The sequence below is a fragment of the Parambassis ranga genome, chromosome 5, assembly GCF_900634625.1.
Source record: "Parambassis ranga chromosome 5, fParRan2.1, whole genome shotgun sequence".
NCBI classification, from domain to species: Eukaryota; Metazoa; Chordata; class Actinopteri; family Ambassidae; genus Parambassis; species Parambassis ranga.
The window spans coordinates 16,591,883-16,605,272 of NC_041026.1; the positions used below are offsets into that span (position 1 = coordinate 16,591,883).

Genomic DNA, 13,390 nt, shown 5'->3' on the forward strand with positions numbered 1-13,390 from the left:
ATCATCAACTGTGCAACTGGATTATGTGACTGTTCTCTATGTGATCACAAAAAGGAGAAGTTATAGCACACAAAAAACAGAATTGACAACATTTAGAAACAAAATTTACATAGCACACACACAACTGACTCTACATGCTACATAACATCCTCTGTTTTACAGCTGTGCTGTAGAATCTTCCATGATGTCATTGAGCAGGGCCTCACAGCTGCTGGATCATTGGGTCTTGGTGTTAAAAGTCTCAGTCATCATCTGAGTTATGAGACTGGTGTCTGGATCCTCCAAACGTGAGCTCCGTTCCTGTGAGCCGGCGGTACATGTCTTTGATGTCCTCACATTCAGACCCAAAGTGGTTTGTTGCATCATACGAGCGAGACACAAAAATCTGATCAGGAGAAGAGAATGAGGGGAAATCACCTACATTGGGTGCCTCACAATCATTTCATAGTTTTCTGTTAAATGAGAAGAATCTCTTCATTACCTGACTCTTATTTCCATCTTCATTTGGAGCTAGCAGGTGACTGACAGTCACAAACCTGGTGACACAAAAGAAAATCAACGAATTGATCACAACTGTAATGACAGACCCCACATAAACATTGACACAACATGTCACTAACTTGTTCACGATGGGTTCAAGGAGCTCCAGCCCTGGCTGGACTTCTTTCTCTGGGTTGTTGGTCTCTGCTGTTGTGCTCACTGTGGCGATGTACATCCCATCTGAGGCCACGTTGTGGGTGTAGGACACTACAGATATATAAATGTCTGCATGGACACAACAGAATTGGCCAGATCAGGAAGTAAATTCAGAACCTCATTGATAGACACTTCACCAGTTTGACTTGATACATCACATACCTGACTTCCTGTTGAGCTGAGCCTGAGGGATGATGATCTGACAGGAATTGGCGTCGTGTGTGTTTTTAACTGGATGATTTATCAAACAGATTACCCGGATGATGCGCCCCACTTTCCTGACTCGATTAGGAACATAGCTGGGATCACAGATCAGCTGTTTGCAGTGGAACAGCTGTTAGAAAGGAGAGGAGACCAAAGTCACTCAGTGCTGACACAGCTGGATATTTTATCTTTGTCTTACAACTTCTGTTACCTTCCCCTCAGACTTCACTGCTGCCACTTTGCCATTTTCCATCACGATCTCATCGACGGCTCTGTTCAGCAGGAAGGTGCCTCCATATTCTGCACTCAGCCTGAAACACATAAACACACAGTGTTTTTGTCAACAACAGGACTCTCCCAACGCATGGATCATCATAGAAAAACAAACAAAGGACATGGAGGGATTGTAACCTGGCAAATCCCTGTGGTAGTTCACCCAGCCCGTACACGGGGTACAAGTAGGGACTGGCGTTTTGACGTGACAGAGACTCTGAGTACATCCTGATTCGGCTGAGAGTTTCCCCACAGGGCTGGTCCAGGTAACTGTGAAGGACATTAAGAGACAGTTTGAGTCATCTGTGATTGTCTCAATCTTCTTCATCTTTATTTAAGCTCCTGTAACGGACCTGTCACTGCTGTGTAAGGCTATGGTATGACCTATGAACTCTATAACGTCCAGTCCCAGGTCGAAGCGGTTGAACAGGTCCCGCGTGGTTGTTTTGTGAGGATCTATGTCCTGGTGGGTGCGAGGGTTTCTTATATCAAAATTCAGGGCGAAGAGCAGCAGCTTCTTGAACCTCCTCTTGTCAAACATGCCCATCAGATCTGAAGATAAAGTTATTTTTTTAACATATCTGTGGACGAAAATCTTTTCTTTAAATTGCACTGACTTTGTTCATCACCTGAGGTTTGGGCCTCTTCCTCTGTGGCTGGGACTTTGTGCACTTTCCCTCCTTTGTACACATAGCTGCCTTCAACAACTTTGAAGTCCAGATACCGAGTAACCTCAGTGTGCACCAGGATTCTCACCAGCTGACCTGATGTAAACACACACCGCATGCCACATTAATGGCCGCTCACTACAATTACATAACATAAACTACTCCGTCATATTCTTCAGACTCACCTGTGGTGAGAAAGAATTTAGGAACGAGGTCAACGTTCCACTCCTTCCCACGCCGTATCGCCTTAGGAGGACCTGGAACCTTAAACTTCTTGTAGAGCTGGGGACAAAATAAAAGTCAAGCACTAGCAATACTTTATAAGAAGCTATATGAGTGTTCATATGTGCTTCAACATACCTCTTCAAGTGGAGAAATAGATGCGCTCTCTCCTCCATAATAAGGATTCTTGTCAATGTGAAGAACCTTTTTTCCACTTAGAGACATTAAACCTGAGAGGATACATTCCTGAGAGACGATAGGAAGACGTCATTAGCAGTTCGCAGTGTGCCCACACAGATCAGGCCCACAGTAGTGATGTAATTTGATTAGCACAAATCCCTCTGAGAGCTCAGTAGGCCTGCATGTAGACCATCAGGAAAAGGTGTGAAAATATGTGATGAAGCAGCTCAGAGAAGTGGTGAAATATCTACAGAAGCCTATGCTATGAAAGAACCAGTGGTTTTATTTTATAATGTACATAAAGCTGGGTCAGCTTTATATTTCCTGCAATTTAAAGGATAAAAATACACTAAATACACTCTATTCATTCTCATAATCAAGACCGCACAACAAAATCTAATTTGTTTGAATAAATACTAAAATTCAGCAACACTTTTCTTATTCAGGAAGCTGCATTGTTAACAACAAATAAACTTTCTCTTACCTTAAGTCCAGTCCCCAGCACTATAATATCATACTCCTGCATCGTGGCCAGTGTCTGCAACAGACTGCAGCCTGTTGCAGCAGATATGTGTGTGTGGGTCTGTGGGGGTCTATGTGTAGGAAATTGTGTGCATATGCATGTGTGCAGAGAGAGAAACAGGTATGATTATGACAGGTGACAGTAATTGCTTTGTGTTCCCTTTTGCAATAATCCTCTTAAGACTGGCACGTCCACTGTATGCAGTGGCGGAGTGTGTGTGTGTGTGTGTGTGTGAGAGAGAGAGAGAGAGAGTGAGAGAGAGTGCTGGGGGTCTTGGCATAAGTTTCATCACCATTATGTTAAAAATAATCTCAAATAATTTGACACCCACACAAATGTATAAAATGCAGCTTTTTTAAAATGCACACATTTGTGTTTTGAAAACAATATATTTTTTACTTTTTAAATATTTTTTGGGATATAATATAACATAAACTACTCCGTCACATATAACTATAGATATAACCATAAATAACATTTAAAAACTTCAAAAATATATAGTTAGGTCTCCACTGCCATTGCAAGACCAAGTGGCAGCTCTGCATTTATAACCAACATGAGGGAATACAGTTTCTCGTGTATCTGTTTGATCTATTTTAAAAAATGAAATAAATCTTTATTGTCAGAAACAATAGAAAAACATTAAAGTCGTCGTTACACAACATGATACAATGAACAGAAACAGCTTCCACTTGTTTTATTACATAAAAATCTTGAGTTTTTGCTGACCAGCCACAAAAACTTCATTACCCATGGTGCTTCGAAAGTATGACGTTCACGTCTGTCTCTTGGTGGCGCTCGTAATTTTCATCGGGACATTCAGGTATCCGCAGCCAACGTTGTTGTATGACCTCACGCAGACCCCGCCCCCCTGTGCGTGTTTCGGGAAACTCCAGGTCACAGTAAGAACGAACCTTGTGTCGACTGGCCGTCGGTGTGTCAGTTTGTAGTTGCTAGCATCTTTGTGGTTGTGGAGTAGAGGAAGTCACAGAAATGTCTTCAGCGCAGGCAGTAAGTGGTTTAAATGAAGTGATGTGTTTTTTCTTGATAAACAACGACTCTTCACGGGTGTGGGTTTGCAGTTAATGTCACTTCAAAGTGACATTTGCACCCTAACTGCCGCCCTTTACCTCCACTTCCTAACTCTTAACTTGTTAACTATGCCCTACATTAAGTTAGCCACATAATTGCAGCGTTATATTGTAACGCTACATGACTACTGACAGTAGTACGTTACTACAGCTGGGCAGAGTTTGACTTTTTATTCTCCGAGGTTTGAAAATGAGTTTTGGAAGTGCACAAGAGGTGTGGCAGTTGTTCACTCAGTGACATGTCCAGCACATACATTACTCGGTGTTGTGTCACAATAAAATGAAGACACTGCTCTCATTCTTTGCTATTTTAGATATTCAGTTTCATAACGAAAAAGCTTGTTTAATTAAGTTAAAGACATGTATGGTATCTGTAGTTATATTTAAACAAATTAAAGAGGAAATGTACTTTCTATTAATGCAGCTAGTTAGGCTCATTTAATATATTCACTGTCATATAAAACCAGTACTCTGACAATCCAGTAAACAGCAAATAAACCTGTACCTTTGTAAACATTTTAGTACAATCTTTTTGCACCTTTGTGTCAGTTTTCAGGTAAAGTGTCAGACCAGCACAAACGTGTGTCTGTTAAATCCAACCCTGGATTTCTGGAGCGATTAGGTGAAACTGCAGGAGGAACAGTTATCGGTGTTGGGGTGTTTTTCTTGTCGATTTATGTTCTCTTTACCAATGAGGTAAAAACACTACACATCAAAGCGGTCATGCATACCTGCAAAACAGACAAAACAAATTGACAGTTTTCTTCTCTGTTCAGGGACGAGCTCTGCAAACAGCATCTTCTCTGGATGAAGGTCTCTCTCAGGTTGTGTCTTTGGGGCCATACTCCAGCTTCGACCCGCAGAACAACAATCGCTTAGTTCACCTGTCTGCACGGCTGCGTACTTCACAAGTAGGCTGTATTTGCTGTATTACAGATATGAGAAGTGATTTCTGCCAATGTAAGAGTTGATTCATCAAATGTTTTACTCTTGACAGCAGCATATGCATTGTGTATTTCATGTATTCTTCTATTCTATTCTATTCACTTTAAAATGAGAAATTAGACAGTTTAAGTCCGTTTTTTACAGTACCAGCTCAGTACCTGTTGGTTACAGTGTTTAAAGTAGGAATTTTAGACTCAATACATAACTGTTGTGTCTGTGCAGCCCCTCTATGACCCCAACTACAAAGTGGTGGTGCAGGCAGTGAAGCTGAAGAGGCAGGTAGAGATGTATCAGTGGGTGGAGTACCAGGAGAGCAGGTAAATCTTCACTCAGGGTGGGACCAGGTGTAACAGTGTTGGCTAGAGTACAGAACATTATTGTTCCAGCATCACTGTATAAACAAGTCACTGTGTGATTATTTTCAGGGACTACCAAGAGAACGGTGAAACCAAAACAGAAACAACATACACCTACAGTGAGTTCTTTTTAGTGAGAACTGTAGTTTTTAGTTACATCTATGTGTCATGAAGTGAATCAGTGTGACTCCTTGTCTGTAGATACTGAGTGGAAATCAGAGTTGGTCAACAGTCGGAATTTTGATCAAGAGATTGGTCACCAGAACCCAAGGTACTTGTATGAAGGTGATATGTTTTCCTTGATGTGTTAGGCTGAATGGTAACTTCAGTGTTTGTATCTCAGTGCTATGGCCGTTGAAAGTGTGACTGTGGTGGCACCTGAAGTCCAAGTTGGACCTTTCCTTCTGTCTAAAGGTATTTGTACATACTGCTGTTACACAGATGGTGTTGTGTTGCATGTGTTTAGATCTGACTCAGCTTTCTTGGTCTTCAGGCCTTGTGGAGCAGATCAACAACTTCCAGACTCTGAGTTTGAGGGACTTTCCTGTTTTTAACTTGGACCCTTTTCTTTCTATATATGATGATTATTTCTATCACACTCAGCATCCCCGCAGGCCAGAGGTGAGATAAGATGATATCTCACATTCACCCACACATCAAAATTTATTAGACAATGTTACAGTGACAATGTTACAGTACATAATGTTCTTAAATGTTGCTTTCTTTGTGTCCTGTATCCCACACTTTGGCACTGGTTGGATTCATGTTTTTTATTTTATTCCTGAGGTTGGGGATGTGCGTGTGAAGTTCTCCTTTGCTGGACTGAGTGGGGAGACCTCTTATCTTGGTCAGGCTCAAACTGTAGGTGCTAATGCTGCTTATTTTGTTTTATATATATATATGTAAAGAACACTGTTAATTACTGCTGATTAAGTGACTTTTTCAGATGACTACTTTGCACTCTTTCAGCTTGAAATGTTAACACTCTTTTCAGGTCAGTATTGTGGCCATGCAGAGAGGGGAGCAGCTGATGCCCTTTAAAACCAAGTCAGGAGACACTCTGGAGATCCTCTACCTGGAGGAGCTCACAGCAGAGGTCAGAGTACTTTTTATATTGTGCAGGATGTTATAATATCTATGGTAAAGCATGTCTTCCTCATGGTTGTACTAGTTGAAGAAGTTATATTGTTACCTGTAGGAGGTATTTGAGAGGGAACACCAGTCCAACAGTATGAAGACATGGGGACTCAGAGCTGCAGGCTGGGCCCTCATGTTTCTCAGTATTCAGCTGACCATGCGCATCATCTACACACTGGGTAAATTAACACTGTTACTCATCAGGAAGTTCCCCTTCCCCTGCATTTACTGAGCCTCCCTGTGTGTTGTGTGCCTGCAGTGGATTGGGTTCCTGTCCTCAGAGAGATCGTGTCTGTTGGGCTGAAGATCTTTGCCCTGTGTGTCTCCTGCTCGCTGTCCCTTCTTGTCATTGGAGCAGGTTGGTTGTTTTATCGGCCATTGGTGGCGCTGGCTCTGGGAGCACTAGCTCTGCTCCCGGTGTTTCTTGCCCGTTCAGGACTTCCAGCCAAGAAGGATGAATGACTTTCAAAGCGATGAACAGAAAGAGTCCCTGAAGCCTGGCTGCAGCCGTCCATCAGATGAGTGGGACTTACACAAGGAGCTAGTTTTTTCACATTTTGGTACAAACTGCAGAGGAGTTACCTTCTTGGGTTAAACCGACATTTAATGAATGAATATTTTGTTCTAAATGTGAAATATAATTTTTTGACTTGACATCAATGTCAATGTTGTGCACTGAGAGAAACCTGATGTTCAGTCAGGCATGAGTGGAAATAATATCAGATTTGACTTTTCAGTTCTTCATGTATGCAAATTTACTGTACTCTCACACTGTGGCTCCAAATGAGCAACATAAGTTGGCTGTTGTCTCATTTTTTCTTAAAATATATTGTAATAAGTACCAAAGTACTTAATTGCATTGAATGCTTACTCATTTTTTTATATACATACCCAGATAAAATCGGACAAAGGGTTTATATGCAGTTGTAAATAAATTGGGTGCAAAATATATCTTTAAATTGTAACATGCACTGGGTTTCTGCAGTGTTCACCCACTTAGACTGTGCAGATTCATACACCAGATATTTGCATACAATGTATTCTGTCTGTGTTTGTTTATTTTGAATATTGAATATTGATTATTTGAATAAACATGAGGTTGATGGTGTGACTTGCTAGACAAAAAGGCTAGATTTCTACAGAACACAATCTGCATACAGTGAGTCTTGAAGACCCTTACTGGGTGGCAGAGTTTTTACCTTCAAATCCAAAGATTTCATACACCGACACCTTTGATGGCTGTGAAGTCGAGACATTCTAGGTTTAAGCTATAATCTTGTACCTTGTATATTTCATCTCAACTCTGTACTCCCACTGCATTAGCAGGATTGTTTTATTTGGTTTCCTTGGATTTTCACTAAATGCATCTTCTGAGCTTGGACTCTTCCTGCCTTGCTCCAAGGTGCTTCACTTTTAGTCTTGACTGATAACAAGCAGGAAGTCCTTTATAGATAAGAGCATTTTGGGAAATATAATCTTTGAGTGCCATATTGATCAAAGGGGGGGGGGGGGAGTAACCAGCCCTGCTGTACATGAGTAAAATGACCTGTGAACAAATCTGTTTCCTCTGGTTGTGATTTGGTTTACAAATATCCACCACAACCTAACCGGTAAATGAGTCTTTACCAGTAAAGCTCAAACAAAAACAGGAAACAACTAAACCACCATAAATCCTCTTAGACCACAAAAAGAAACATCTTATTTTTAAAGAGACAGAATGCTATAGGACTAAAAGGAGGGAGTGAGAAGTTGTAGCTCAATGTCATATCAGCACATACATAAAAGAGAAGTAAAAGCTCTCTGCTCATCAGTATATACAATCATCTCAACTAAATTTACTTAATATTTAATACTGGTTTTTTTGGCCAATATGGAACATTGGAGCCCTTACTGCAGCACTGAATAGCACTCATAGAAATATGATCAGTGGGTTGAAATACTAATGAGACCGCAGTTATGATTTTATCAGGATAATCTTTACTTAGAAACACATTAAAAACTACAAAGGTTTTGAAAAAAATTGCACATGTGGGTCACTTTACTTGGTTTTACACATTTCCTCTTGCTTCGGAGACTGAGGCCACCACTCCTCCCTTCTGTCTGCTCCCACAGCTGCATCTGCAACACACCAGACTTTTATCAGAAAATGAAAGAAGTGACATAACATCAAAGGGCAAAGAATATGGCTATCAAGCCAGTGGTCAGGAATGTAAAAATGCTGGATGTAAATACAAATAACATGTTGAGATTCAAAGGAAGATGAATACACTGAAATATTTGTTAGGGGGCGATTCACACTCAATATAAATACATGACTTAAAAACCACCAAATTAACTCCTATGGTGCAATACCAAACAGTGATATTTGTTTCTGAGTCATCATTACAACTTTGTTTTTGTGCACATGGACTGCAGGCTGGTAGGATGCGTAAGGGTCCTTACAGGCCTGCAGACCATGATCCACCATGGTCACTATGACTTAGATGGAAAAAACATTTTACTCTTACAGTAAATATTTTGGTGCATAATGCAACCAAACGTGTGGTTTAACTCATAAGTTGAAGAAAGAGAACATGATGTCCTGATTCATGTTTCAGTGATAACTTATTATTAAACCCTCAGTGTCACACACAGATATATTACAGCTGTTACCCTCTGCATCTGTTGTTTCAGGAACGAGGGAAACCTCTGGCAAAACAGACAGTGCAGGTCCTCATGATGAAAAGAGATTTTATGAGAAACAAACACACAGTTCCATGCAGGTCAACATTTGGTGCATCTTACCTGGAAGGGTTCCGAGGCCGGAGTTATCGAAGAACTGCTTGGGGCAGGATTTAGACAGAAGCTCAGAGCTTCCACCTGCATCAAAGAATCTGCTTTTGGGGGAGTTGAGCACAGAGACCTTTGTGGAATCCACCGGTTTCCTGGGTGATTCCAGAACTTTCCCGGGAGAGTCTAGAACCTTCCTGGGAGAGTCTAGAACCTTCCTGGGAGAGTCTAGAATCTTCCTGGGAGTAACTACAAACTTTTTAGGTGAGTTGAGGAAGTCAGAGTCCGAGGTCATGGGAAAGACCCTCTTAGTGGGAGTGCAGGGTGATGATGGCTTGTTGAGCTCAGCTTTGGTCTTCACCTTCAGCTTTATGGCCCTGCTCTTCCACTTGCTGATCTCTGCCTGCTGACAGGACACCAAGCTGAATGGACAGACGGAGGTCAGAGGTCAGAGCTTAAGAGTAAATGAAGCAACAGACCATGTGAACTGTATGGCATCTACTGATATTGTTGTAACCAGTTGGTTTATGTTGAGTGGTGTGAGGTCTTAGTGGATAAAACCTCATGATATTTTTGTGATTTCGGATTAATTCAATTGCACAGCTGTTTGACCTCCTCCTCCAGCTTGGTCTTCTCCAGCAGAACGCTGCTCTTGATAAGCACACCTCTGGGGTTGGTGAGTCTGGCATGGAGGTCCTCACCCTGCAGAACTGAGTTCAACATGACTACATTAGTCTCGTCCATTTGAACATTAAACTCATCTCTCAATGGATGCTGTTTTAAAATGTATTTAGAGTCTAAATCTGGTAATAATCTTACTTCTATTGTTGTAATTTCATTTTGATCCCCTGACATGTACCACCCTGCTCACACAGCAGACTTACATGACTCCTCGCCTTCCTGTTGTGATTTCCTTAAAGTCTCCTTCAGCTTTCTCAGTGAATCTTCCTTTTCATTCAACAGTGTGTTCATCCTCTGGGTCCTGACAGAAAGAACAATCACCTGGGTGAAATCATCTTCAATGAAGGACTTCTGCATATGAGGGAACACCAGTCCAACAGTATGAAGACATGGGGACTCAGAGCTGCAGGCTGGGCCCTCATGTTCCTCAGTATTCAGCTGACCATGCGCATCATCTACACACTGGGTAAATTAACACTGTTACTCATCATCATTCAGGAAGTTCCCATTCTCCTGCATTCACTGAGCCTCCATGTGTGTTGTGTGCCTGCAGTGGATTGGGTTCCTGTCCTCAGAGAGATCGTGTCTGTTGGGCTGAAGATCTTTGCCCTGTGTGTCTCCTGCTCGCTGTCCCTTCTTGTCATTGGAGCAGGTTGGTTGTTTTACCGACCGTTGGTGGCGCTGGCTCTGGGAGCACTAGCTCTGCTCCCGGTGTTTCTTGCCCGTTCAGGACTTCCAGCCAAGAAGGATGAATGACTTTCAAAGCGATGAACAGAAAGAGTCCCTGACGCCTGGCTGCAGCCGTCCATCAGATGAGTGGGACTTACACAAGGAGCTAGTTTTTTCGCATTGTGCAAACTGCAGAGGAGTTACCTTCTTGGGTTAAACCGAAATTTAATGAATGAATATTTTGTTCTAAATGTGAAATATAATAGTTTCACACTGGTAATGTTTGTGCACTGGTGTTCAGTCAGTCATGAGTGGAAGTTACCTCCACAAATACCAGATTTGACTTTTCAGAAGTTCATCCATGTATACAAATTCACTGTACTCTCGCACTTGTCTAATTTGTTTTCTTAAAACATATTGTAATTTACCAAAGTAATTAATTGTACTGAATGCTCATTTTTTTATACATATACCCAGAAAACAATCTGACACAAATTCAGTTCTTTACAACTGCTGCAAAGGTGTTATATGCAGCTGTGAATAAATTGGGTGCAAAAGATATCTTCAAATTGTAACATGCACTGGGTTTCTGCAGTGTTCACCCACTTAGACTGTGCAGAGTCATTCACCAGCTATTCACATGCAATATATTCTGTATGTGTGTTAGTTTATTTTGAAGGTGTGTTCATTATTTTAATAAACATGAGGTTGATGGTGTGACTTTGTCCTTAAAAAGGCTGAATTCATACAGACCACAATCTGCATACAGTATAATTTTATATTCTTTATTGAATTGAATACATTATTCAGAACATATTTTTGGGTGGGATGTGAAGATTTGACAGATCAATAATGAATAATTGTTTGTTAAAAAGCAATAATCTATCCAACAATCAAGATCTATCTAATATTATTTTCAATAGACATATACTTCTACCCTTAAAATGAAAACTGTAACTCAAACTTGAATATATGTGTGTGTGCATATACAATAATATAATTTCAAAAACTGAACTGTCTCTGTGGGACAATCAAAGAACAAATAGACAGACAGGGTTCCTTGGTGTCCGACTGTAAATCTAAGCATATTGTCCAGTACAATTTATTGATGATTCATTGATTATACAGATTGTGGCTCCATGCCCTAACAATGCTGAAATATTTTAAATATCAGGTTTATTAATACAATTCCACAAGGTCATAGAGATTGAATCTTTCAAATCTTCATGATGAATTTCTTTCCTGTTAGGTGGCTCAGATTTGATTCTTGGTGTGATCAGTATATTGTATTTTCTTGCTTTCTTCAAAAAGGTTTTTGTTGACTTTGAGATGTAAATATTGACCTGCTGCCTGGGCCGGTCTGTGATCTCTGAATTACTTTACTATGAGGGAGGATGTTTGTGGTCTTCCGAGACAAATCCCTCAGTTTTCATGCAGCTTAACTTTTTTGACAGCCCCAATTTTCCCATTATTTTTCCACCAATCTCAGCAAACCTGTACCGCTAACCTGCCTTGATTCCATCATCCACTCTACTACTCATCTCCTCCAGCTTCTGGACTTTGTCTGTGGCCCCTTTCTCCTTCATGTTCTCAATCAGGAAGTCTAAGTGGACGTATGTGAACAGTGACTGAGCTTTCAGGGCGATCTTTTCCAGACTGACAACATGCTGGTAGGCCTCCTCTAACATGGCAGTTCTCTCTTCTTCCAGTTTTTGTTGTTTACCTTCAAGGTTTGACAGAAGGTCCTCACATTTCTTTTGACCATCTTCATACTTCTTTTTCAATTCGTCAATGGTCTTTTTAACTTTTTTTGTTTTGTTCACCCATTTTTTATTTTCTTTCACATGTTTTGATGCAGGACACTTGTTGGTGCATACAGTGCAGCAGCCTTTTTTCATGACCTCACAGTGTTCTGGATACCAGGCCAGTGTGCATCCAGGATAGTGACAGTTCTCTTGACAGACATTACAGGTCACAGCTCTACCCCACAACAATACCCTCCACCCTCCATCAATATCTTCTTTTTCCTTGTAGACTTCATCAACTTCTATGATGAAGCTCTCACCTGTTTTCAGTTTTTCCTTGTTTTTCTCCAGACCTTCTTGTGTCTGAAGGATTTCTGTCTGGTTGAGCTTAATACATTCAATTCTGTCACGCAAGTTGTTAATGCAGGCAGCCAGTCGAATCCGCTCATTTAGAACCTTTACAGTTGACTCCATGTTTTGAGGCTCAGTTTTTTCCAGGAAAGCTGTGAACTGACGCATTCCCTTGGTTGTTATTGCCCATGCTTGGCTCAATCCAAACTCACTGTCTTCTGTGATTTGTGAGCTCAGGCAGTTATTGAACACAAAGTGAATGGGTTGCTTCTTCTCATTTTTGGAACATTTAATGCCCGAGTCTTGAAGAGCCTTCAGAGCAGTTCTGGGTGGCATTCCATCTGAGTGTGTGATGAGGGCAACCATCTTTTCCTCCATGTTTTTTCCCAACAGAGACTCCACTGCATTGAAGATGTAACTCAGCCGGTCACTCAGTCGATTCTCACTCGCCTTCACGAGTCCCACCATATTAATTTCTTGAAACCCATCTTTTTGCAGAAACAAGTCATGCAACTTTTGGCTGATTATAGCATCATGTTCAATCCCTCTGGTGTCTCCATAACCAGGGGTGTCAATGATAGTCAGAGAGTAGGGCAGAGTTTTACCTTCAAATCCAAAGATTTCATACACTGACACCTGTGATGTCCCACTCTGTGATGTTGAGTGTTTCTGAGATTCATCTATAATCTCAAACCATTTTTGATCCTGACTCTGTATTCCCATTGCATATTTAACAATTGCATTTATGATGGTAGATTTCCCTGATCCTGTCTCTCCAACAAGCAGGATTGTTTTATTTGGTTTGCTTGGATCTTTTTCACCAAGTGTGCATCTTCTGAGCTTGGCCTCTTCCTCCCTCACTCCATCAAGGTTCTTCACT

General features: G+C 41.1%; 2 protein-coding genes across 2 annotated transcripts; one reads left to right on the plus strand and one right to left on the minus strand.

The window, feature by feature from the left end:
* Nucleotides 1-241: 241 nt before the first annotated feature.
* LOC114436367 (rab GDP dissociation inhibitor beta) lies at nucleotides 242-2,769 on the minus strand. Its single transcript, XM_028406594.1, has 11 exons — nucleotides 2,728-2,769; nucleotides 2,202-2,309; nucleotides 2,027-2,123; nucleotides 1,803-1,937; nucleotides 1,527-1,725; nucleotides 1,312-1,443; nucleotides 1,112-1,211; nucleotides 859-1,030; nucleotides 621-765; nucleotides 482-536; nucleotides 242-385 (listed from the first exon to the last, which is right to left on the minus strand). Exons 1-11 carry the CDS (start codon nucleotides 2,767-2,769, stop codon nucleotides 242-244), a joined length of 1,329 nt encoding a protein of 442 aa, XP_028262395.1.
* An 882-nt stretch (nucleotides 2,770-3,651) lies between these two features.
* On the plus strand, nucleotides 3,652-7,406 carry tmem43 (transmembrane protein 43). Its single transcript, XM_028406590.1, has 12 exons — nucleotides 3,652-3,777; nucleotides 4,407-4,553; nucleotides 4,634-4,768; nucleotides 5,025-5,119; nucleotides 5,228-5,277; nucleotides 5,360-5,429; nucleotides 5,502-5,572; nucleotides 5,652-5,779; nucleotides 5,945-6,019; nucleotides 6,153-6,254; nucleotides 6,357-6,474; nucleotides 6,555-7,406. The coding sequence occupies exons 1-12, from the start codon at nucleotides 3,760-3,762 to the stop codon at nucleotides 6,755-6,757; spliced, it is 1,212 nt and encodes a 403-aa protein (XP_028262391.1). The 5' UTR covers nucleotides 3,652-3,759; the 3' UTR covers nucleotides 6,758-7,406.
* Nucleotides 7,407-13,390: the final 5,984 nt, after the last annotated feature.